The sequence below is a fragment of the Mchenga conophoros genome, linkage group LG4 (assembly GCF_057382185.1).
Source record: "Mchenga conophoros isolate Kocher_MC1m ecotype Shallow Benthic linkage group LG4, M_conophoros_male_GT1.1, whole genome shotgun sequence".
NCBI lineage: Eukaryota > Metazoa > Chordata > Actinopteri > Cichliformes > Cichlidae > Mchenga > Mchenga conophoros.
The window spans coordinates 25,396,334-25,417,427 of record NC_140529.1 but is presented as its reverse complement, the minus strand read 5'-3'; the positions used below and the strand labels follow the sequence as shown (position 1 = coordinate 25,417,427).

The window sequence follows — 21,094 nt, the reverse complement described above, 5'->3', positions numbered from 1 at the left end:
AATTAGACATTTGTGTGCTGTATCTATGTGTGTGAGTATTTTTAATCCTTTCCTCAGCGCTCCCAGCCTGGCAAACTTCCAGATACAGCCCTGCCCACCATCCAAAACTCTGTCAATGTGGCTGACTTTGCTTGGGACCCCTTTGACACACATAGACTTGCTGTCGGTGAGTGCATATGCACTTTAGGGTAAATTGGAAGTGTCTCAGTATGTATTTAACCTGCTTGTCTCTCTCTCTGTGCATGCTAGCTGGTGATGATGCTAAGATCCGGGTTTGGCAAGTACCAGAAGGCGGGTTGAAAGAGACCCTAACTGAACCTAAGATCATCATGCAAGGTAGAGTTTTATTTATTGCAAGTTAGAAGGTATGCAGATGTTTGTACTGCATGTTCCCTTGCAATACACTTTGCATTCCCTCCAATCTGTAGTTTACAGAAAAAGAGAGATGATCTGAGAGTGCGTGTGGTGCATTTCTCTACTGAAAAGGCAGAACTTTAGCCAAACTGCCACTGACTGCGAGCAGTCAGTTAGTAGAGAGCCTGGTGAAGGAGGTCCTAACTGCAGTAATACCAGTTATTTTGTGCTTTGGTTACATTGTGATGTTATCGACGGTACCTGAGATTGCATCAAAGTTAAAGTGAGGACATTTAAGATTGAGTTTCAAAAGTAGTTCAAAAAGAAATTCGCACCACGCTCCTTAACAACATTACAGACAATACTGACTTCTGAGGCGACACTTTGCAGGCCACACAGAGAAAATCTACTCCATCACGTTCCACCCTCTGGCCAGTGGACTCCTGGTTTCTTCATCATATGATCTCACAGTCAGACTGTGGAACCTAGAGACCGGAAAACAAGTCAAAGTTCTCGATGGACACCAGGACCAGGTGAGTGATCAAGAAGTACATAAGGTTAAATACAGAAACACTTTGTGATTTCATTCTGTGTTTAAGAAGCCAAAGAAAATGATGCCGTATGTGCAGACTGTCTGCACCTATTTGGATATCTGGATCAGTTTCCATACAATGTCCTGATGAAAACCTGATCATCTTAAAATTCCTGATTTCTTCTTCATCTTCTCTTGTGCTCCTCTTTGTGGATCTCATCAGGTGTTTGGCATGGCGTGGAGCCCAGATGGGAAGCTTCTGGCTACAGTTTGCAAGGATGGGAAAGTTCGTATCTACGATCCTCGCAAATCCACTTCACCTGTGCAGGTGTGTATCACCAACTTTCTAGAAATGATTTGTGTTTTGTGAAAATAGGACAAATCCACACATCTGAGCCTCGTTTTTGAATTCTAGTACACTAAGAAACAGACTCCTACAACATATCGACTTGTTGTGCTCATTTCCAGCTCTATATTTGATATTCTTGGGCTCTACTACAGTAGTTTCACATGATTTACAGCTCAAAGAAATGCTTGCATGTATTTTCGCCAGGTGCTCAGATTTCCTTAAAGCCATTAAGTCGTTAAGTCTGCCTATCTGGGGACACCGACAGACACTTAAATGCTAATTTCGCTCTTCTTTCAGGAGGGCCCGGGGCCTGAGGGCCACAGGGGAGCTCGTGTGGTGTGGGTCTGTGATGGCAAGTACTTGCTGGTGTCTGGATTTGACAGGTACTGCAAATGTCAGAGAGTTTTTAAGCAGGCAGGTTGTTGGAGCACCAACGAGAAAGTCACAGGAGAACTTGTCTACTCACTCTTTTCCTTCTTCTACAGTCGCAGTGAGAGAGGACTGTACCTGTACTCTGCTAGCTCCCTGTCCTCTGGGGCCGTATCCAGTGTTCCTGTAAACGTCTCCCCTTCCACACTGATCCCATACTATGACCCCGACACCAGTGTCGTCATCCTAACTGGAAAAGTGAGCACACAAACAGAAATATTTACTCTCCATAGCCATTGTTCCATGAAATAAGATTTAACCTGACTGTGTTTCTTTGTCAGGGTGACACCAGAGTGTACATTTATGAGATCGTCCCTGAAGATCCATATTTTATTGAGTGCAGCAGTTTCAATTCTCCCGAACCACATAAGGTGTCACAATCGCTCCCTTTATGTTTCATTCATTGTTTTCCGCTTCTTTTTAAGTTAACTGGATATCGTTGAACTAAATCAAAATGTTTCCTGTTTGCAGGGTTTGGCCTTTCTGCCTAAGACTGAGTGCAATGTTCGCGATGTGGAGGTAGCTGTTGGACTGATGCTCACCAAGACAACCATAGAGCCAGTGGCCTTCAAAGTGCCAAGGGTCAAGGTGAGCCAACTGCATCACCTTGTGGCTAACTTGGAACATTACATGCTTTCCCCTCCTGATGCTTTTTCTAAAAAGTAACTGTAGCTCTTATTAGACGCTGTATACCTAATTGTGTATGGCTTTTTTGTGTCTCCAGAAAGAGTTTTTCCAGGATGATGTGTACTCAGACACAGCGGTGTGGTGGGAACCAGCACTTACTGGCTCTGCCTGGCTCTCCGGCTCCAACGACCAACACAAAAAGATCAGCTTGAAGCCTAAAGACATGACGCCAGGTGCAGGCAACGACACAAAACATATACACACATGCCCTTATCTAGCATGCCTGTCACTCCAAATCAAGATTCTTACATCTACAGTCTGCGTGTCAGCACTAGACATGTCTTGGTATGTTTATTCCCCATCCTCTAGTGAGTGAGGCCCCCAAAGAGGCTCCAGTGAGGAAATACCTTCCCTCATCTGTTTACCTGGAGGAAAAAACTGATGAACAGAAGAAAGACGAGGTGAAAAGAAGCTCAAATACTGTATACTTTTATTTCGAATAGATCTCCAAAGTTTAAGTATTTAATACTTATTCAGTACGTAATAAATTATTAATAAATGTGTGTGTGATCCAGCTTCTGAATGCCATGGTGGCTAAGCTGGGAAATATGGATGACCCACTACCACAAGAGTCCTATGAGGGGGTGGATGAAGATGAGTGGGTAAGTGAATGTGATCAAAATATGAATGTGTGACTTTGATGTTTCTTTCTTTCTGAATAAATACTGATTGGTTCAAAAATGCTGATGTTGAACTAACAGGAACACATTTAATCAGTCAGTCAACCTCAAGGAGCATCAATCTCTGCAGTTAGGAAGCGTAAACCACTGTTTCACTTGTTTTGGCTCAAATTAAAGTGACAACAGGTGCACTGTGCAACATTGTGTAACACACCCTCAACACTGGAAACTGTGCTGAGAGGCACGGCAAACAATCGGGAGAAGCCGGACAACCTGAGCAACCTGAACGAGCTGCAGGTGCCGTCTTGTGTTACCAGTAATGACAGCGCAAAACTTGAGAAAAATCAGTCAGGAGTTGATAAGGAGAGCACCGTGGTGTGTCGGCACCACCTGCAAAACCATTCCCTTTTAGGCCACTATAACTCTCATCTGATTGAGCATGTGTGGGTCAAAAGGCTGCAGAGGCCTGCGTGTCATTTTCTGTCATTCCTTCCTATCCACTCTCTACTGTCCTGTGCAATAAAGGCTAAAAATGATAAAAACATCCCCTTTTTAAGGATGTCTTGTTGTTTTCTCTCCAGCGCACCTGTTTTCACTTTAATTTGCACCAAAGCAGATGCGATGCACAATGAGTCACAATAGCTTATGCATCCTAACTGGATAGATTGCTATCGCTGAAGTTTAACTGACTTTGTGTTACACTGTGACAGTCAGGTGTTCCGCTGTTTTTAGCATGGTGTTGAAGAGGTAAATTCGGATTTCTATTCCCTTGCAGCTGACCCAGAAAGCTTTATGACCAATAAACATGGATGTTCTGTCAACACTTTTTTAAATGCATTAAATAGTTTGCTGTGATTACTGTCAGACAGAAGGGTCAGTAGAGACTGAAGGCAAGTTGCAAGCCAGGGTTGTACTTTTGCTAACTTTTGTTTCTTTGTCATTTAGGACGATTAATGGGGATGTGCCTTTGGTCCAGTCGCCGTGCCAACAGCAGATAGAGGAGAACAGCTCCAGTGTTATATTGCCAGTCACTTCATCGGTGTACATCTCAGCCTACTGAGCACACACAGATTGCTGCATCATTACTGCACAATAACTCCATCATTTTTTGAAAAAAAAACAACTCCTTATCTTCTGTACAACCTTCTGGTTTCAGTACTGTATGCATGATATCATCTGTTGATTTCTATATCATCAAATTTGATTTTTTGAAATCATTCTGGGTTAAAAACATTTTTTTGTGTGCATAAAGAAATAATATCACTCTTTTCACAGTATTAATGGGAAGAAATCACCATCCAGTACAGCAATATTTATCAGGATATACAATGAAGCCATCTCAGTCATATTGCTTTAGAACAATCATAGGAACAATAATAGTGCTATATGCTACATTACCAGTTAACTCTGAGTGCTCAAAACCAGGCCGACCCGTGGTTTACTCTCACATCAAGCAAGTTTTAAATATCACACATGTACTTTTCATCTGTTTTTCTCTCTGTGTGATCATGGTTTGATAATGTGATACACGCTGGCAGTATCCTGAAGTACAAAAAAAAAAAAGAAAATGTTTGTTTAGGTTTACATGTCAAAAAACAACCTGTACCTACACAGTGGACCACTGCTTGTATTTTATACTGGCCAGTCATGGCAGCGTGCTCAGCTCTGCAATAAAAAATGTTATATGGCAAAAAAAAAAAAAAAGATTTTTACGTCACCCAGCTGATAAAACCAATTGTCTTCCTGTTAAGTTGGGTTAAATCCACACGCTCACACATGCACAAGCACAAGTTTAGCAGCAAAAATCCACTCTGAGGATAAAACAGGTTCGCCAGTTTTCATGTTTAGCCATGAGCTGGAGTTTCTATTTACAGCAACATTACGTTATCTTCTCTTTATTAGCTGATATTTGCCTCGGAAGCCATTCTAGCATAATTAGGTGCCAGGTACATATGATTCAATTTATGGCCAGTAGTAGTCTCATAGTTGGCGATCAAAGGTCAATACAAATAAACCACTTGCTTTTGAGTTTTAAGACAGGGCTTTATATACTTAAGGATGATTGTGTCTTTCTTTTTATTTATCGGGCAGATTAACTTTTAATTTAGACTCTTGTCGGTGTTCTGACTGTTTCGGGGATCTCCCTCATTAAATGAGCTAATTTTAGTATCTAATTTTTCCTACTAACAACTTATGATGGTGTTAATTAGACAACAGTACAGTATTAATAATAATTTACAATGCAGCCGTCATGTAGTTTCTTTGTAGAGCTACAGCGGTACCTTCAGTAATTCAGGCTTGATCTCACAAAGTTTGTTTACAACCTCTGATGGACCGAAATGTTTACTTTGCTTAGGTGTCGTCAGGTTTTTTGTGATGTATACTGTAAGTGCTTGTGATTCTCAAAGGCCATACTTTTTCTTCCTACTTTTGGATCAGATAAACTTGCCTTCCATTTGCTTTTATACAGTGAGTAAAGGTTTGTTTTGTTTCTGTCTTACTTTTTTCAACATTGTCTTGCAATAAACACCTTTTAAACTCATTTCTGCTTGTCTCTGTATGACTAAGAAAACTAGTCGATATGTGATTTTTTTTTTTTAAATCCCCACTAACATTTGGTTTAATGTCCCTTAGCAAGGTTTCGTTTCCATCAATAAGTTTCTGGGATAATTCTAGCTGAATTTTTGACCACTGTACTTGGCAGAATTGGTAGAGTTAGTTTAAATTGGACTTTTAAACTTTTAAATCTAATCCACAAATATAAATAGCTTTGAGATTTGGGTTTTGGGAAGGCCATTCCAGAAGTTTAATGTTAGCCTACTTTATCCTGATATGAGTTTGGAAGCATTATCCTGTTGGAACGCCCAGTAAAAGAAATCATTAAAAGCCCCAAGTACCATAAAATTCATGCCCATGATGGTTAACAGTAGCTGCAGTTAAACTGTATTTGCAGCTTCAGTTCATTATAACTTCATATGTACTTTATTTTGTTTGGCCTGACTTTTTCCGTCCTGTGTTAATTCACATCACCATTTTTTCTTGTGAGTCAAACAGTTTATAAGCTGCGTTTTTCAACATACAGTTATTTTTTTAGCACTTAAGTTATTGAATTCTTTTATTGCTAATTATACAGTGTCAAGGAACATTTACCAACATATTTATTTTAATCAGTAGAGTTTAGTCATGTATACTCGTTTAATTTTATCGTCTTACTGTTTTGAATGAAAACTGCACTTTGACTTCCCGACCAGCAGGTGTCAGTGTTCAATTTTTCTCCGTCCAGCCGAGCCGTCTTCAATTTGATATTGTCGACTCTTCCTTGAACTCTGACCTGTCTGTAACCTTCAGCGTGCATGTGAAAACAGAAGAGACGTGCTGTTAGCTGAAGCTTTATTAATATTATTATTGTTGTTATTATTATATCATGGTAAGAGTACATTTGATACTTTTTGTGTTAATGTGCCAACACTGTTAGAGACTGCGGTTATTCCGGAAGCTTCCCTTGTGTGTTTGTCGCACATAAGACGTAAGACAGCTGTGCCTCCTCTTCACTGAGAGGGCTTTAATTTGATTTAGGGTTAAATTTAAACAGTTTTTAGTAAAGTCACATCCAGAAAGGATGTAGACGTGTGTGGAAAGCGTGTCGCTGTTTACAGATGTAATGCAGGTGTTGTTGACTGTAAAGTCACTTCTGGGTGTTTTTTGTGATTAACTCCGTCATTCCTGATGTTTTTTTTTTCTCCTGTTGTAGGCTAAATATCTCGCACAAATCGTGGTGATGGGAGTTCAGGTGGTGGGACGTGCATTCGCTCGTGCTTTGCGACAAGAATACGCAGGTATGACCCGGAGTTAGTCGATTATTCGATTCTTGCGCAGAATACATTGTTACAAAGTACTAACCTAGTTTAACACCTGGCATAAGGTAATATAAGAAGTATCAGTTTACTTTCAGTAATATAGGGCCACACCCTGGCTGTAAGGTAAATTGTGCACACCATTATAGTTTTAGTTACCTTAGAAGCACATTTTGTAATTTTCAGACAAATGTTGCACACAAAGTCACAAGTCTGATCAGCATTTTTTTTTTTTAATCACCATTACATGTTCACTGGCCTCATGTCTGCCTTTAATTCTTCATGGCATAGGTTCACGAAGCTGCTGTAAATATTCCTCAGATCAGTTCTCTATTGGATTTAGATCTGAGGACTGTTGGAAGCAGGGAGGGATGGACATGGTCAGCAACAATACTAAATTAGCAGCCGGTGTTGTCTTCTGCTGCTGTAGCTCACCTGCTTCAAGCTTTGATGTGTCCTCTGCCTACCTTAGATCTAATGAGTGATTCTTTGAATTACTGTTGCTTTCCTGTCAGCTCAAAGCAGTCTTCCCATTCTCAATGTTGATGGCCTCGGGCATCAGCCAAGTACTTTCACCTAGACATCAGCCTGGATATTTTCTCATTTTTTAACATTCTCCGTAAACCCTACGTATGGTTATGTGCGAAAATCATAGTAGATCAGCATGCAATATTTGAACTTCAGCATGTCATCTTGACCACATCTGCATGTCTCAGTGCATTGAGTTGTTGCCATGTAATTGGCTGATTAGATAGATCCTGGCGTTAATTAATGGGAACTAATGTACCCAAGTGGCAGGTACTGTAGGTGTATGTGTGTCTGTGTGCATGTGAATCACATTTGTTTTTGTTGTGTTTTGCTACACAGCCAGTCAAGCTGCAGCGCAGGCCAGGGGCCGTTCGGGTCAGGAGTCGGCCGCAGCCTCCAGCATCACTGGAATTAGTTTGCAAGAGGCCCAGCAGATCCTCAATATCTCCAAACTTAGCCCTGAAGAGATTCAGAAGGTACAGTCACACTAGTGATCCTTTTAGATCCTTTTAAGGTTGAAATTGGTCTGGAGATCTTAGAAGCTTTTTTTTTTTTAAATACCATCTGATGTGGAAGCTTTTTACTCTTACACAGTTATTAAAACAAATACAGTAGTTTGGTTAGTTTACCGTCAAAGACTGCATGGAAGGTAAACCATCTCTAAAGTGGTCATCAAGTAATGGAATTTTTTTTTTAGCGTTTGCTTAACACTAGAACACTAACATCGGGTATATTTTACATGACAATTCCCATCAACAATACATGGCAAGCTGAAGTACTTTTCTTTTACTTCTGAATCTCTGATGTCATGTCACTGATGTGATTTGATAGAATATTTGGTTAAAAAGTGTGTGTTTCTGCTGGGAATAATTAAATGGAGTCAGATGCTGTCACTAGAATACTAACACTGAAGCATTTCTCTTCACCAGAACTACGAGCACCTTTTTAAAGTCAATGACAAGTCAGTGGGCGGTTCCTTTTACCTACAGTCAAAAGTAAGTGCTCTAAACGTGCATTCACTTTCACTTTCCAGACATTTTTTTTAAATGTGTACAGTTAAGGCAGCATGAACATAAAAATTGGTACATTGTTTTTGCTTGTCTAAAGATGAAATCAGCACCAAAAAATAAATAAATAATTAAAAAGTACAATTTTATACCTGTAGGTGTCAGAGTTTTGAGTCTCAAACTCAGATCTTTCTTCTGCCAGATATTGTGAAGACAGAACTAGCTGTTCTAAAAGGTTTTTTAAACTGTTGCAAAAGGCATTTTCACCCTTTTTTTGCTGTTCTCTTGGGTTCTGATGATGCAACGACGAATCCAAACAAACCAAAAGGAATCTCTACCAAGAGGCTGAGAACATTCGCTCCACTTATTGGTCAGATGTGTCTGAGAACTGAGGAAGTATCGAAATAAAAGATATATATCATGTCAATTTAAAGTGGCACAACATCAGAGTTGGCATTTGCTCATAATGGTGGAAATGATAGAAATACACCAAAACCATAACTTTGCTCTTTGTGTTGAATTTCCGCTCATTCACACTTTGCTTGGGGAAAACACTCAGCAGAATAAAGTAGTTCATGTTGATCATGTAGCACAGATCATGTGACGGTTGCAGGTTTCAGTGCCCTGCCTTCTTCCACAATACAAAGTTAACTGGTCATACGAGCTGTTTAGTTCCTGAGGGAAAACTAACCAGTCTGATCAGACTGAACTAAAGAGTGATGATGTTAAATGACTCTGATGCTGACAGATTCCCTCAGAAACTGTTTATTCTCAGAGATGCTGTTTGTGTTCAAAATACCTGTTTTAATATATTTTTTAATTAAATTATAAATACACTGTTTACTATATTAATCATTCACATTGAGTGAATCCTCTCCATGGTGAGCGCACAGTGCTGTGTGGGAAAGTATTTTCCCTCTTCCTCATTTTTTTGTTTTTGGTTTTTTGTGTACTTGTAACTTCCAAAACTTTTATCTTCTATTTTTCTGTTCCCTAAACTTTTAAAATTTCTAGATTAACATGCAAAAGATAGATAATATCGATCTATCTTTGCTTATTTTCTCTGAATTTTTAACTTGAAGGCATCAAAATGTGTCCGTTCCAGTTACGATGCAAACGGTTGTAGTGGCAACTTGATTTAAAAACTCCACTATGTTCACAAGAAAAAAAGAATTGCCACAGGCTAAAGACAGAAAAGTCACTGTGGGGCAGATTTCACTGGCTGACTGGTCAGATCGGACCAAAGTCCATGTTTGAAAGCTCAGTGTTTTTTTCGCTCTCAGGACCAGCCTGATAGTTTCTATGACAGATGTGCAAATACAAACTTCTCACTCCTATTTTAGTCTTCTCATTGAATATCAAGTAACACGTGGGTGGAGTCGACTCTTTGTAATGAGTAATGTTTGACGTTCAGTCAGTTGCTCTGTACTTCCTCTTTACTGTGACTAATTTGTATTTTAAAAACATTGAAGTCACCTCTTTCTCTTTGTCATCACTGTTATTGTTTGTGTGTAGGTGGTGCGAGCAAAAGAGCGTCTGGACGAGGAACTAAGTATACAGAAAAAAGAAGAAAAGCAGCAATCACAGCAGAACACGGAAACATGAAGGACAAAGCGATGCCCGGTCTTTCCTCTCCCCATCCTCTGTAAATTATAACCCAATTAAAAGTCTTCTCCTTTTCTCTAGTTTTGACTTTGTGACACTTTTTTTTCCAAGCAATGAGGTGCAAAAAAGGAAACTATAATTCTAAACATACAATTTTAGCTTATGTGCTGAATTTAACTGCATCGAGTTGAATGTTAATCAGGTTATTCTGGGTGGGTTTTCACCTGTTTTAATGTATATGTGAGATAGAAATGAAAATGCACACAGAAGTATCAAATGCAGCTTTATTAAACATTTTTTTGTTTTCATTGACATTATTATCAATATCGTAATAAAATTCCTCTAAAACAGGAGCACGCCGCTATGTTGTACCAATTGGAGACTTTTACAACTCTAAAATTCTGCATGTTCGACCATAGAACATGACGCCAGGAAAAAAAAAATATATTTTCATATAATCATTTTCTTTTTCATAGTGTATAACTTCTATATTTACCTATAATAATAAAAAGGCACTTGGAAAAATTAAAATACTGACATAATATCTCACAAATGTGCAAAAAAACAGAACTTGGAACAGGCCTTGCGTGGCCTTAGTCTTATCATTAACCCTTTGTGCAACGCCGTAGCGCTTTCGGTCAGCGGCACCCCTTTTACCCTGACCCGACTCGCTGACAGCTTTTTGCCCTGGATTTCAGCTCCACGCGTCTCAACGTGAAGTGTTAAAATCTGCAGGAACGCGTACCACTTTTTCTTTTTATGCTATATGAAAAATAAGATTTTAGAATTCAGACATTTTAGCGACTCCGAATGACTTTTTACAATGACTTTGTTCCCAAAAACAACCGACGAATAACGCACTACGCTGAGAAAAGACGTGACAGCATCACCTTATCTACACTCGCTATAAAGGGGGGAGGGGGGCGGTTTATTACAGGCTGAGCTCAAAGGGTTAATGGATCGTACAGCTTATTTAATATTAAAGATGGGTGGACCCTGGAAGGATCCGTGTCAGTATCGTTCAGACTTCTGCAGCCACGCAGAGTCTCTGTCCCTGGCTTCGACCAGCAAGAGGAAGAGACAGACAGGGGAGGTGGAGGAGGAAGAGGAGAGCCGCAGCATCTGTGGGTTTCACTGTTGCCATGGAAACCGTGTCTAGCCTACTTAACACCTGTTTTGGTGACATCACACGCCAGGATTGTCCACTCAAAGAGCGAGAAATTCTTTTCAATTCAATGCCCACCCGGACTCCAAAGACAGGCCAATGGTGTGTGTGTGGTGTTTTTGGGGGGGGGGGGGGGGGGTCTCTGAGATAATAATGACTAACAAAATTACTGAGGCAGAGACACAGGTAGGCTGTGAATCCTGGTGGACCTGTGGGCAGCACAAACTCAGGCACGGGGGTTTATACTTCTTTTGTTTGCTGTGAAAGTGGCCTTTTTACTATCCCTGTCAAAACAAGAAAAGCTTTTTGGCCGGGAGGTGGGGGAGTTGAGCCTGTAGGTTTAATCTATAAAAAAAAAAGAAAGAAAAAAGCCCAGAGGGCAGCTAGAGTTCAGTGGCCTAGTTTTCTGCAGGCTGGTATGCCTCTGAGTGGCTGCCACATTGGGCACAGCACAGCGACTTCAGAGCTGAGAGGGCCGTTTGCTGGGGTAGGTGGCCAGATGGAGAGTGGCTGCGCTGCACAGCCATCCTCCACTGGCATACAGCCTCTGCTCTCATCTCTCCCCGTCCCTTGTCTATTCATTTATTCATTCAGCCAAGCCTTTCTCTTTGCTCTCACGCTCTCTCAGTGCTGCCCAACATTTCACAGTCAGATGTTTTCCTTTTTGTTGTTTTTTTGTTTCGGATACTCTCTCAATAAAGACATTTATTATGCTCACACTCCCTCAGTGGCACACACCGGTGTGTTTGTCTTGGAGGACTGTAATGTCAAAGCAGTGGTTCCAACCTTTTGGCTTAAGACAAAAGGGATCAAATCTGCAGTTATGGCCTCGAAATCAGGGTTGCCAGGTTTTGGTAGAATCTGTAAAGTTTTGGAAGTGCTGCCTCTTGTTTGTTCTGCATGAAAATTGCACACATCATTCATTTGAACCCAAACCTACTGAACAGATTACAGATCACTGCGTCTGCCACCTTGTCTTTTTGCACAGTGTATGGTCTTAGTCTTAATATATGTTCAGCAGATCCCCCAAACACTGATACCGTTCCTTACAACACGGTTTCATTTTAACTCTTTAAGAAATTTAACAGCGTCGCCCTTTACATATCAATAAAGACGTTGTTTGACGATCATTAGAGCAGGTTCTATGTTTTTTTCCAAGGGTAGCCTTGGTAAGCTGTATAGGCAGAGCTCACTTCTGATTCAAACCCAGTCATTTTGCTCTGGAAGCAGATCTGCAATATGACAGAAAAGACTCAGATCAAAGAGAAACAAAGGTTACCCATAGAAGGCATCCAAGGGGGAAGAGTTAAGGAGTTTGTGACACTGTATAGGAAACCACACTGAGGACTTAACTGTCTCTGTGAGGTTACGCTCGGGAAAGGCAGTGTGTTAAAGTACATGATAATATACTACAATGGAAAAAATTGGCCATAGGTGTGAACAGTGGTCTGTCTCTCTGTTAGCCCTGTGACAGACTGGTGAGCTGTCCTTTTGCCCAGTAAAAGCTGGGATACACGCCAGCACCCCTACTAATCCTGAAGAGGATGGATGGGTGGATGGCAGCACTAGATGATAGAGATCACTTGAATTATTAAAATGATCCTGAGGGGCAAAAGAATCACACTGGATTCATTATTCTAGAAAGACTAAAGATTATTCACATATAGGTCTAATGGCAAAATAACGGGCTGGCAAACAGACTTAGTGTCATCCACTGATCTACTGAAGCATTTTTAAAGTTTTTAAAAATTATTACCCGACCCTTCAGATTTATAATAATATCCCTTTTGTCTCCCAGATGTCAGATTGGGGACCACTGCTGCTGGAAAACCAACCAAAGCTCTCCCTCTCTTCGACTCTTCGACCTCTCGAAAGACTCATCCTCGACAGCAGAAAGCTGATTTGCAGAGAAGCCATGACAGAACACAAGAAGCATCTTCAACATTAGAAAAAATGTCTCGTCTGAACAACAGCAAAACAAAAAGAGAGAGAAAAAAAACACGAAACAGCAATAACTAAATGTATCGCCCCCTTGGATAAAGTGATGAAAAAAGGAGACAGCCAATGAAGCGGAAGGAGAGGGGAGAGATGGAGGAGTGAAGAGAGAGGAGGGCTGGGGTTTATGTCAGTCTCTTGAGGGAATGTTCCTTGTGTTATGATCCTCCTCTCCCGCTCCTCGACCTCTCTCTTCTGTGCACGCAGCAATCAAAGTCAGTGTCACGGACAATTACTGAGCGACAGGCGTCTGGAAGGACCCACAGCAGGAAAAAAAACCGGACTGAGAGCAAAACAACTGATCAAAGAACCGTGTAACATTTCATAAGAACACACAAGGGATATAGTTTGTGATAAGTGCATGTCGACAGCTTTATCAAACCATGAGAAGTTTCCCAGAAGTTAAATGAGTCTTTTTTTGTTGTTGTTTTGTCCATTTTTGCCCCTTTGGACAGAGTAAATTGAGGCAGTTTGCAATAGTGTGGCTTCATATTCAGTCCAGCTGTATGTGGCACTGAGTGCACAACACCCCCCCGCCCAAACACACCTCCACCCCTCCTCTGTGGCACAATGTGAACATCCCGCTTGCAGTTTTCCAGGTACTTTTGGCACAGCGTGAAAACTTGTTGAACTCAGGACAAATATTCGACCGACGGCTCCGGGTTGGACCTCGACTGGACGACCACCTGTTTTTCACAGCTGGTTTTGGGTCGGGTTACTTAAAAAAAAAAAAAAATACAAGACAGTAGTGTTTATCGCCACAGTGGCCCTTTCATACGCAAGATGGCCGTGTTGATTCAATTACGAGAACGCAGCTGGACAATCCAAGAGAAAAAAACAGTGCTAGTTCTGTAAAAGGCAAGCAGGATGTCGTGTGTGTCACGTCCTACTAGGAGGGGGGTTGGAGGGTGTCGGCTACACCACAGTGCCTTAAATCTCACTTGAAAATCGATTGGTGATTGCCAGGTGATGTAACACCGTTTGTCTATGTTATGTCCTCAGTTTGCTCCGTGCCCCTAAAAGCCCCTAGTCTGCACACCTCGTACACATTCTGGTGGACTAGGCTGGTCTGTGTTGGTCACCCTCTCCCCAAACTGGGGACAGATTGTCAATAGTTAGCAGCAGTTTTGAGGTTTCGATACTATAGCCAGTTGACGCTATTATTCGCTGTGTTTAATGGTCTCGTCACCCCGCACAAATACATTTGAGTTCACTTGCTTTGGTTTGGCAAGCTTGTCTGGATCATATTAATCACAGCGTCCTGCGAGAAATAGGTCAAAACTTTAAAGTGATTTGAGAATCCCCCTGTTTGCCTAAATGTGAGCGCGTCACTTATTTTGTGTGTGTGTGTGTGTGTGTGTGTGTGTGTGTGTGTGTGTATCTCACTGCGAAGCTGGAGGCACACTGTCAAAGTACAGTCTTATAAATACTTGTCAATGAAGGAGGACTTTTGTAAGAACACAGAGCACTAAGACTGTCACTTTCATGGTCCTTGTCCATAGAAACAGCAAACAGGAATGAGTAGAGTATAAAATAAGAGAGGAAAGAGGAGCCTGTTGTAAGGCCTTAGCCATACAAGTTTCCTGAACAGAGCATTTGGGCCTCAAGTTTAGTTTTTTGCCAACAATGCGATAGCCTTCCGTTGCACGCTCATTCTTGTGAGGTGTAGTATTTTCACTTGTTTTGCTGATTGCCGATTTGATAAGTATGCTTTTATTCTTTAAGTGTCTCTATCCCAATGCATTGCCTGGATTTGATTGTGCGAGCCAATCCCTATCACCTTTGACTGCCCAGACCCTCACTATGGCATTGACCCTCCCAGCCCGACCCCCTGAGCTCTTCTGGAATGTGTGTTAGTAAAACGTGTGTGTGTGTGTGTGTGTGTGTGTGTGTGTGTGTGTGTATCAGTTGACCACAGCTGGCTTGAGCACCACAGTGCCTGGGGGGATGACGACCCAGGACAAAGGATCATGAGACCCTCCTGTGGAGAGGTTCAGGGCCCCCCCAGTCACCTCATTCTCTGCCTCCTCTCCTTTGCCCTTCTTTGCATGGTGGTTCTGGGCCCCGCACTCGGATGCGGGCCCCAGAACCGGCACCATCGGCAGGCCCAGGGCCGAGGAGGGAAACGCGGGGGAGAGAAGATGGGACTTTGTGAGACCCAGCGGGGAGCCGTTGAAAGAGAGGATGGATGTTGCTCCCAAGCTGCCAGGAGGGGAGTTGGCACAGCCCAGTGTGCTGAGGTCCAGGGGCCGAGAACTGAGTGGGGACAGGGGCAGGCTTCCACCCAGGCCCTGCAGAGCATGGCCTCCCAGGAGAGCAGCCGCTGCCCCTGGGATTATAATGTGGGCTCCACTCACATAGGACAACTCTGAATCTTTCCCACCACCACTAGTAAACCCCCCGCTCTGACTTCCCTTTAACAGGGAGCCCACTCCACCTGAGGAGCCCTGCTCCTGAGTCACAAAGTGGCCGTGGGCTTTGATGTGCTTGCGGAGAGAGCTGGGATCTGTGTAGCGCTTCAAGCAGCCCACCATCTTGCAGTAGTAGGGCTTGTCCACATAGTGCGTGCGTGTGTGTTTGAAGCGGTCGCTGGAGTTGGAGTAGCGCTTGTTGCAACCCTCATACGGACAAATGTAGGGCTTTTCACCTGCAGGGGGAGAGATGATACAGATGTTTAGATTCATTCAGAAAATCTTAAAAATCTACTCCACAAAAACAAAAGCCTTTGTAGGAATTAAGTAGAGACTTTATATGAAGGATTTCACAGCCTCAAGCTGAATGTTTTTGCAGTCATCGTCTTAGTTTTTTGAAACCAAACAGCTGTTATCTATTGACTCTCCAATCACAAGTCAGCCAATGAGCACAGCTCGGTTTAGCCTGCTTTCTTACTCTAATGGAGATCGCCATTTACAAAATGTCATGTTTTATTTAATATGACTCGATAGAAGCCATCAAAAACACAAGCTGACTATTATAAAGAACTTCCTTATTAATTTTTACTTTACAGTTTAATTGTATAGCAAACACTGCCTCAGATATCCGTCAGTACTCACTGGGCTCTGACCACTGACCTGTGTGTGAGCGGTTGTGTATCTTGAGATTCTCCAGGCGCGAGAAGCTCTTGTTGCAGGTGGGACAGCGATGGGGTTTCTCATTAGTGTGAGTGCGAATGTGGATGAGCATTTTGTACCTGCGGCACACACAAACGAAAAAGCTTTAAATCTATTTCTCACTTGTTGAATTTCCCCCCTCAGAGACAAAATGAACCGTTTTCAACTCACCTAGCATTAAACCCTCTCCCTTTGCGAGCACAGCCCTCCCAGTGGCAGCAGTACCCAGAATCCTTTTCAGGTTTGACGTGGAAGTCGTTAACGTGGTCCACCAGGTCTTGCAGGGAGTCAAACAGCAGATGGCACTAAGGGAGGGAAAAGCATTTGAATATAATCTTGTGACAATGCAGTTGTTTTGATTTGATTCAAACTTCCCTGCAAGGGCATCAGAAAAAGCTTTACCTTCTTCCAACGACAGGCTAGCTGTTCATCTGCTGAAAGATCTGGAGAGGATCTCTTGTCACTAGTCTGGCCAATGAACATAGAGGATGGAAGGTGAAGTCCTGTCCCATGTCCTATTGGCACAAAGAACTGGAAGGCCTGTGAGATATGAGAATTCTGGTAAAAACAAACCAAAAAAAAAGAGGGAAAACAGCAACAGAGTTATTAAACTGCTGCACAAGCTTTACTGTATATCATAAAACCCAGAAAATGAAAGGATATATGTAAATAACACTCAGCTGCCACTGTCCATAGTTATGATCGTATAAGGGTGAAACCTTCTGTTTAGTACTAGCTGTTGCACTTCCAGCTGTGGAGTGCGCTGCATTGGAAAAGCAGACAGGTGCTGATGGACGGACTGACTGACAAAGTAAAAGTGTCGCTTTTTATCAATGGAGTACTGAACTGCAGATTCATGTCCTTCCCTTCAAAAAAAATCCCTTCCACTTTTCCTCTAGTAGTTTCCCGCTGTGCACTACAAAACCTCCCTACATCCCTGAGCTCGGCATGAGAGATGTAAGATTCGCTGGATCTCAGCTGGGGCTCAAAGATCTAATGCACCAGCTCACCCACACACACTCATACACACACAGTTTATCTTAGCTCGAGGAGAGAACGGGAAGGATGAAATGCTGCGTTTACAAAGAGCCACACAGGTACACGGAGATTTCAAGGGGAGCACAGACGGAGAAAAAGGGCGTACAGAGAGATCACAGTCTTCAGTGTTAGAATGCGCAGGTGACAAATTTCATAAAATGACGCCGTTTCCCTGCACTGAGCTGCAGCTCTGTGTGCAAAAAGTGTGTGAGCTACTTTGTAAGAGGTCTTATTTTTGGGTGTGACGGTAAAATAGACTGATAGTCTCCAATCTATGTCCACAGGGATAAGTTAAGTGTGTGCTGCGGTGGGTTTGGGTTGGAGGGATGTGAGACTCAATAAGATGTGGGGCGACTGAATGGCCCCAGCCAGCATGCCTCAATTCAATTGCGTGGGAATTGAATTAGGCAGCGTGAGGTCTGCATGTCTTAAATCCGATTATAAATGTACACACCAACATCCATACACACACACACATCATGCCAGCAGGGCCACTGAGTCCAAGTTGCACAGACAAAGGTATTTGTTGGGGACACAAGAGGTGTTTGATAAGACTTTACCCCCTCACTCTGCCACTCTGTCTCACACAGAGGCCTCCCACCCTTTCCATAGCCTGATTCCCTTATGTGAGTGTGACACAACCCGATGTTGTTCCTGATTTGCTGACCCTAGCAGGCTGACTCACTCCTAGCTGTCGACAGGAAAGTGTGCTCACTCACCGCTGCAGTGAGAGACGGTGTTCATTTTAACAACAACAAGAAAAGAGTATGAGAGTATGAGAAAATGTGGATTTGGAGCACTTATGTGTGCTTGTCAGAGTGTGTGTGTGTGTGTGTGTGAATTTGAGCTCTGATATACTCACGCCTGAAGGGATGTAGTTTCCGTTGGTCATTTCTGGAGAGCTTGGGGTGTGGCGGGAGGATGGAGACATGCTCAGGTCCACTGCAGGGGGGGTGGGAGTGTCTGTTCGATCATGAGGGACCACCTGCACGCCTATGAAAACACAACACAGGGACACTAGCCTCAGTGTGTCCACTTAAACATAGAAACAGTTGTGTTGTGGTTTGTTATTACTCACCTGTGTGTGGAGATGCTGGTGAGGCAGGCTCTATGACTGCTGTCCCATCATCTGCCATGTGGAGCTGGCGAGCATGTTTGGGGTGCAGCGGTGAGAGAGGAGGATTGCGCGCCCCTCTGTCCTTCCCGTTGGCCCTCCGAGGAAGCTTCAGGTCCAGAGGCTCGTCCAGCGACAGCATGATCGCAGACCTCCCTCCTGCAAGTGCGTGCAAGCTCGGCGTTAATATACACCTGCAGTACTGCGCACGTAAATGTTGTTGAAAGTATCTCCCTTTCCACGATCCCACTGGGGAAGAAATACCTTAAACATTGCCGAACCGACCACAATCATAAACTGAAACACCGAGTGAGCCAAAGAATAATAAACACACAGACACACACACACACACACACTGAGGGCCCAGTGACCCCTCTTCTTTTTTTTCTTCGACCTTTACGAACACTCATCCTGAGGAATGTCTACAATCCAATCCAGATGGTCACCCCCACCACTAGCCTGACTTCTTTCCACCCCTTGGCCACTCTTTCGCTCCGTCACATCACCCCCACCCCTGAGACCGTGCACCTTCAGACACCGTAGACCTTTGAGACCAAACCCTGAAGGTCTTTAAGTTCAGCTGTACCCACTGCATTTATCTCCTCCCTCCTCTAAAAACACTGACCTCTGGACCCAGACTGGGGGCTGTGGGCATGACTCTTCTTCTAACTCTCATTATGACTCAGGAACTGGACACCTCCATGAAGCCCATTGTTATATTTATGAGTTCAAATCCTTAACAATAACTTCCTAAATAAAAAATCACATTCTTTTGACTAAATGAATTAGGAATTCTATCGTGGTCCAGACAGTTTTTGTGGCTTCAGTTCATTTTCTAAATTCCCTGGTGTGCAGCTCAATAGCAACTTGGACTGGCCACAGGTAGGTGGTGTACAGTAAGGGACAAAGAGTTTCTGTCCTAAGGAGACTAAGGTAATTCAACAGCTGTAAACTCCTGCTGTTCACCATACGGTGGTGGCCATTGCTCTGTTTTTTTTGTTTTTTTGCTGTGGCCTACTGGGAAGAAGGTGTAGACAAACTTATCAAGAGTGCTGACTCTGCGGCCGGGTATGAAAGCTGTCGGAGCTGAAATCAGTTATGATAAACCCTGCACACCCACTCCAAACCCTGAGGTTGTTTGGTCTTTATCATATTACTACAGTCATAGATTGAATGGAAGTGATGGACTTGTCCACAAACGTTGGCGAGCTACACTCTGAGCTGTACTGAAAGCATAAATGGAGACCATTCGCCCTCAAAGTCCAAGTTGCACCTTATGAAACAAGCTGGCTGCTGCACTGAGGCACAGCTTTTACTCTAGCAACACTTTTTTTATTTCACTTTACCAAATTGTACTACTGCTCGGCTAGTAGTTAGCAACTATTTGCAGACATATGTGAAAAACTACAGTAACTTTAGTAATCTGCAAACAACCAAAGCAATCACTAAGAAGTTTTTGGTACATTGCCCTCTTTGAATCTGATTTCCCCCACCGAGAGCAGGCAACCTCCAGGAACCACTGCTATCCAGTCAGGGAATACATATTTTTCACTAGTAACCGATGGCTGTATCACGTCTATTATGTCTAACTGTCATCCACATGACATCTGTGAGAAACCTCAGTACACCCCCATTTTATGATAAACGCTTAATTTTAGAGTTCCAAATGTGTTCTGGAGTATTTTTAATTCTACTGTTTCCTACTCACGTTTGGGTTTGAGTGAGTGAAATTCTGGCAGTTTATCAGTATGTTATTTTGCATTAATTGGCAAAAATCTGTGTCACCCATGCAGTCTATGTGAGGGATGTCAAACATAAGGTCCAGGGGCCAGAATCAGCCCGGCAAAGAAACCAATCTGACCCACAGAACGGCTCGGGAAAATCTACGTTTTATAGCTTTTCTAAGTGACAGAACTCCAGCATGGCCATGGCTACAATAAAGTGATTAATTAATAAACAATTAAATGACAGAAAGTTCCTGGTTTTACACTATCTACTATAGAAAGTGCTGAAAAAAGATTGTTTCTGTTAATTAATAAAAACTTTCAGGTTTATATTACAGGGCAGTCTGGCCAATAAGCTACCAGAACTACTACTTCTTTCTGTAATTGTCCACATTCATGTCTTAGAATTTCAAATTCAAATTCAAATTTTATTTGTCACACACACACAACCATACACAGTATGACATGGGGGTGAAATGCTTGTAGCTGTACAATGCCCGACCATTAAATGACAGAAGAAAAGTTTTACAATATTTACAATTTACTACAAAAATTTACAAATTAACTTAGGAATTTACAGTAAAGAATGTGCAAATAGCAGAAGAGATTATAAAGATAAGGATTATAAATTATAGGAATTATAGGATTATAGGAAATGTGTGGTGGTGCGTGTGGTGACGTGTGTGAGAGTCCAGTCTTATAGTGACGTGTTGGGAGAGTCCAGTCCTACACCTGGTTCAGGGCCCGAATAGCCTGGGGGAAGAAGCTCCTCCTCATTCTCTCTGTTTTGGCCTTAAGGGAGCGGAAGCGCTTCCCAGACCTCAACAGTGAGAAGAGTCCATTGTTGGGATGGGAGAGGTCCATCATAATCTTCCTAGCTTTGGACTTGCACCGCTTGGTGTAGATGGACAGCAGGTCAGGGAGCTCTGATTGAATGATGCGTTCTGCCGAGCGCACCACCCTTTGCAGATCTCGTCTGTCCT

General features: G+C 42.6%; 3 protein-coding genes across 4 annotated transcripts in view; 2 read left to right on the top strand and 1 right to left on the bottom strand.

The window, feature by feature from the left end:
* coro7 (coronin 7) overlaps positions 1-5,511 on the top strand; it is a 108,448-nt gene extending 102,937 nt beyond the window's left edge. Inside the window, exons 17-28 of the mRNA XM_085271240.1 lie at positions 58-166; positions 250-336; positions 745-887; positions 1,110-1,214; positions 1,533-1,618; positions 1,721-1,862; positions 1,946-2,035; positions 2,136-2,252; positions 2,389-2,524; positions 2,661-2,752; positions 2,867-2,953; positions 3,917-5,511. Of these exons, the coding sequence (XP_085127366.1) occupies positions 58-166; positions 250-336; positions 745-887; positions 1,110-1,214; positions 1,533-1,618; positions 1,721-1,862; positions 1,946-2,035; positions 2,136-2,252; positions 2,389-2,524; positions 2,661-2,752; positions 2,867-2,953; positions 3,917-3,925 (1,203 nt within the window). The 3' untranslated portion in view covers positions 3,926-5,511. The remainder of the gene's footprint in view (positions 1-57; positions 167-249; positions 337-744; positions 888-1,109; positions 1,215-1,532; positions 1,619-1,720; positions 1,863-1,945; positions 2,036-2,135; positions 2,253-2,388; positions 2,525-2,660; positions 2,753-2,866; positions 2,954-3,916) is intronic.
* Positions 5,512-6,265: 754 nt separating this feature from the next.
* pam16 (presequence translocase associated motor 16) lies at positions 6,266-10,045 on the top strand. Its single transcript, XM_085271250.1, has 5 exons — positions 6,266-6,398; positions 6,723-6,807; positions 7,693-7,829; positions 8,283-8,348; positions 9,876-10,045. The coding sequence occupies exons 1-5, from the start codon at positions 6,396-6,398 to the stop codon at positions 9,963-9,965; spliced, it is 381 nt and encodes a 126-aa protein (XP_085127376.1). The 5' UTR covers positions 6,266-6,395; the 3' UTR covers positions 9,966-10,045.
* A 190-nt stretch (positions 10,046-10,235) lies between these two features.
* Positions 10,236-21,094, bottom strand: part of glis2b (GLIS family zinc finger 2b) — a 31,299-nt gene continuing 20,440 nt past the window's right edge. Inside the window, exons 2-7 of one of the 2 annotated variants that reach the window (XM_085271245.1) lie at positions 18,352-18,546; positions 18,136-18,266; positions 16,638-16,793; positions 16,407-16,540; positions 16,197-16,315; positions 10,236-15,772 (exon numbers count right to left, since the gene is read on the bottom strand). In XM_085271245.1, the coding sequence (XP_085127371.1) occupies positions 15,030-15,772; positions 16,197-16,315; positions 16,407-16,540; positions 16,638-16,793; positions 18,136-18,266; positions 18,352-18,529 (1,461 nt within the window). In that variant the 5' untranslated portion in view covers positions 18,530-18,546 and the 3' untranslated portion in view covers positions 10,236-15,029. The remainder of the gene's footprint in view (positions 15,773-16,196; positions 16,316-16,406; positions 16,541-16,637; positions 16,794-18,135; positions 18,267-18,351; positions 18,547-21,094) is intronic. The other variant, XM_085271246.1, reaches the window with a different exon arrangement.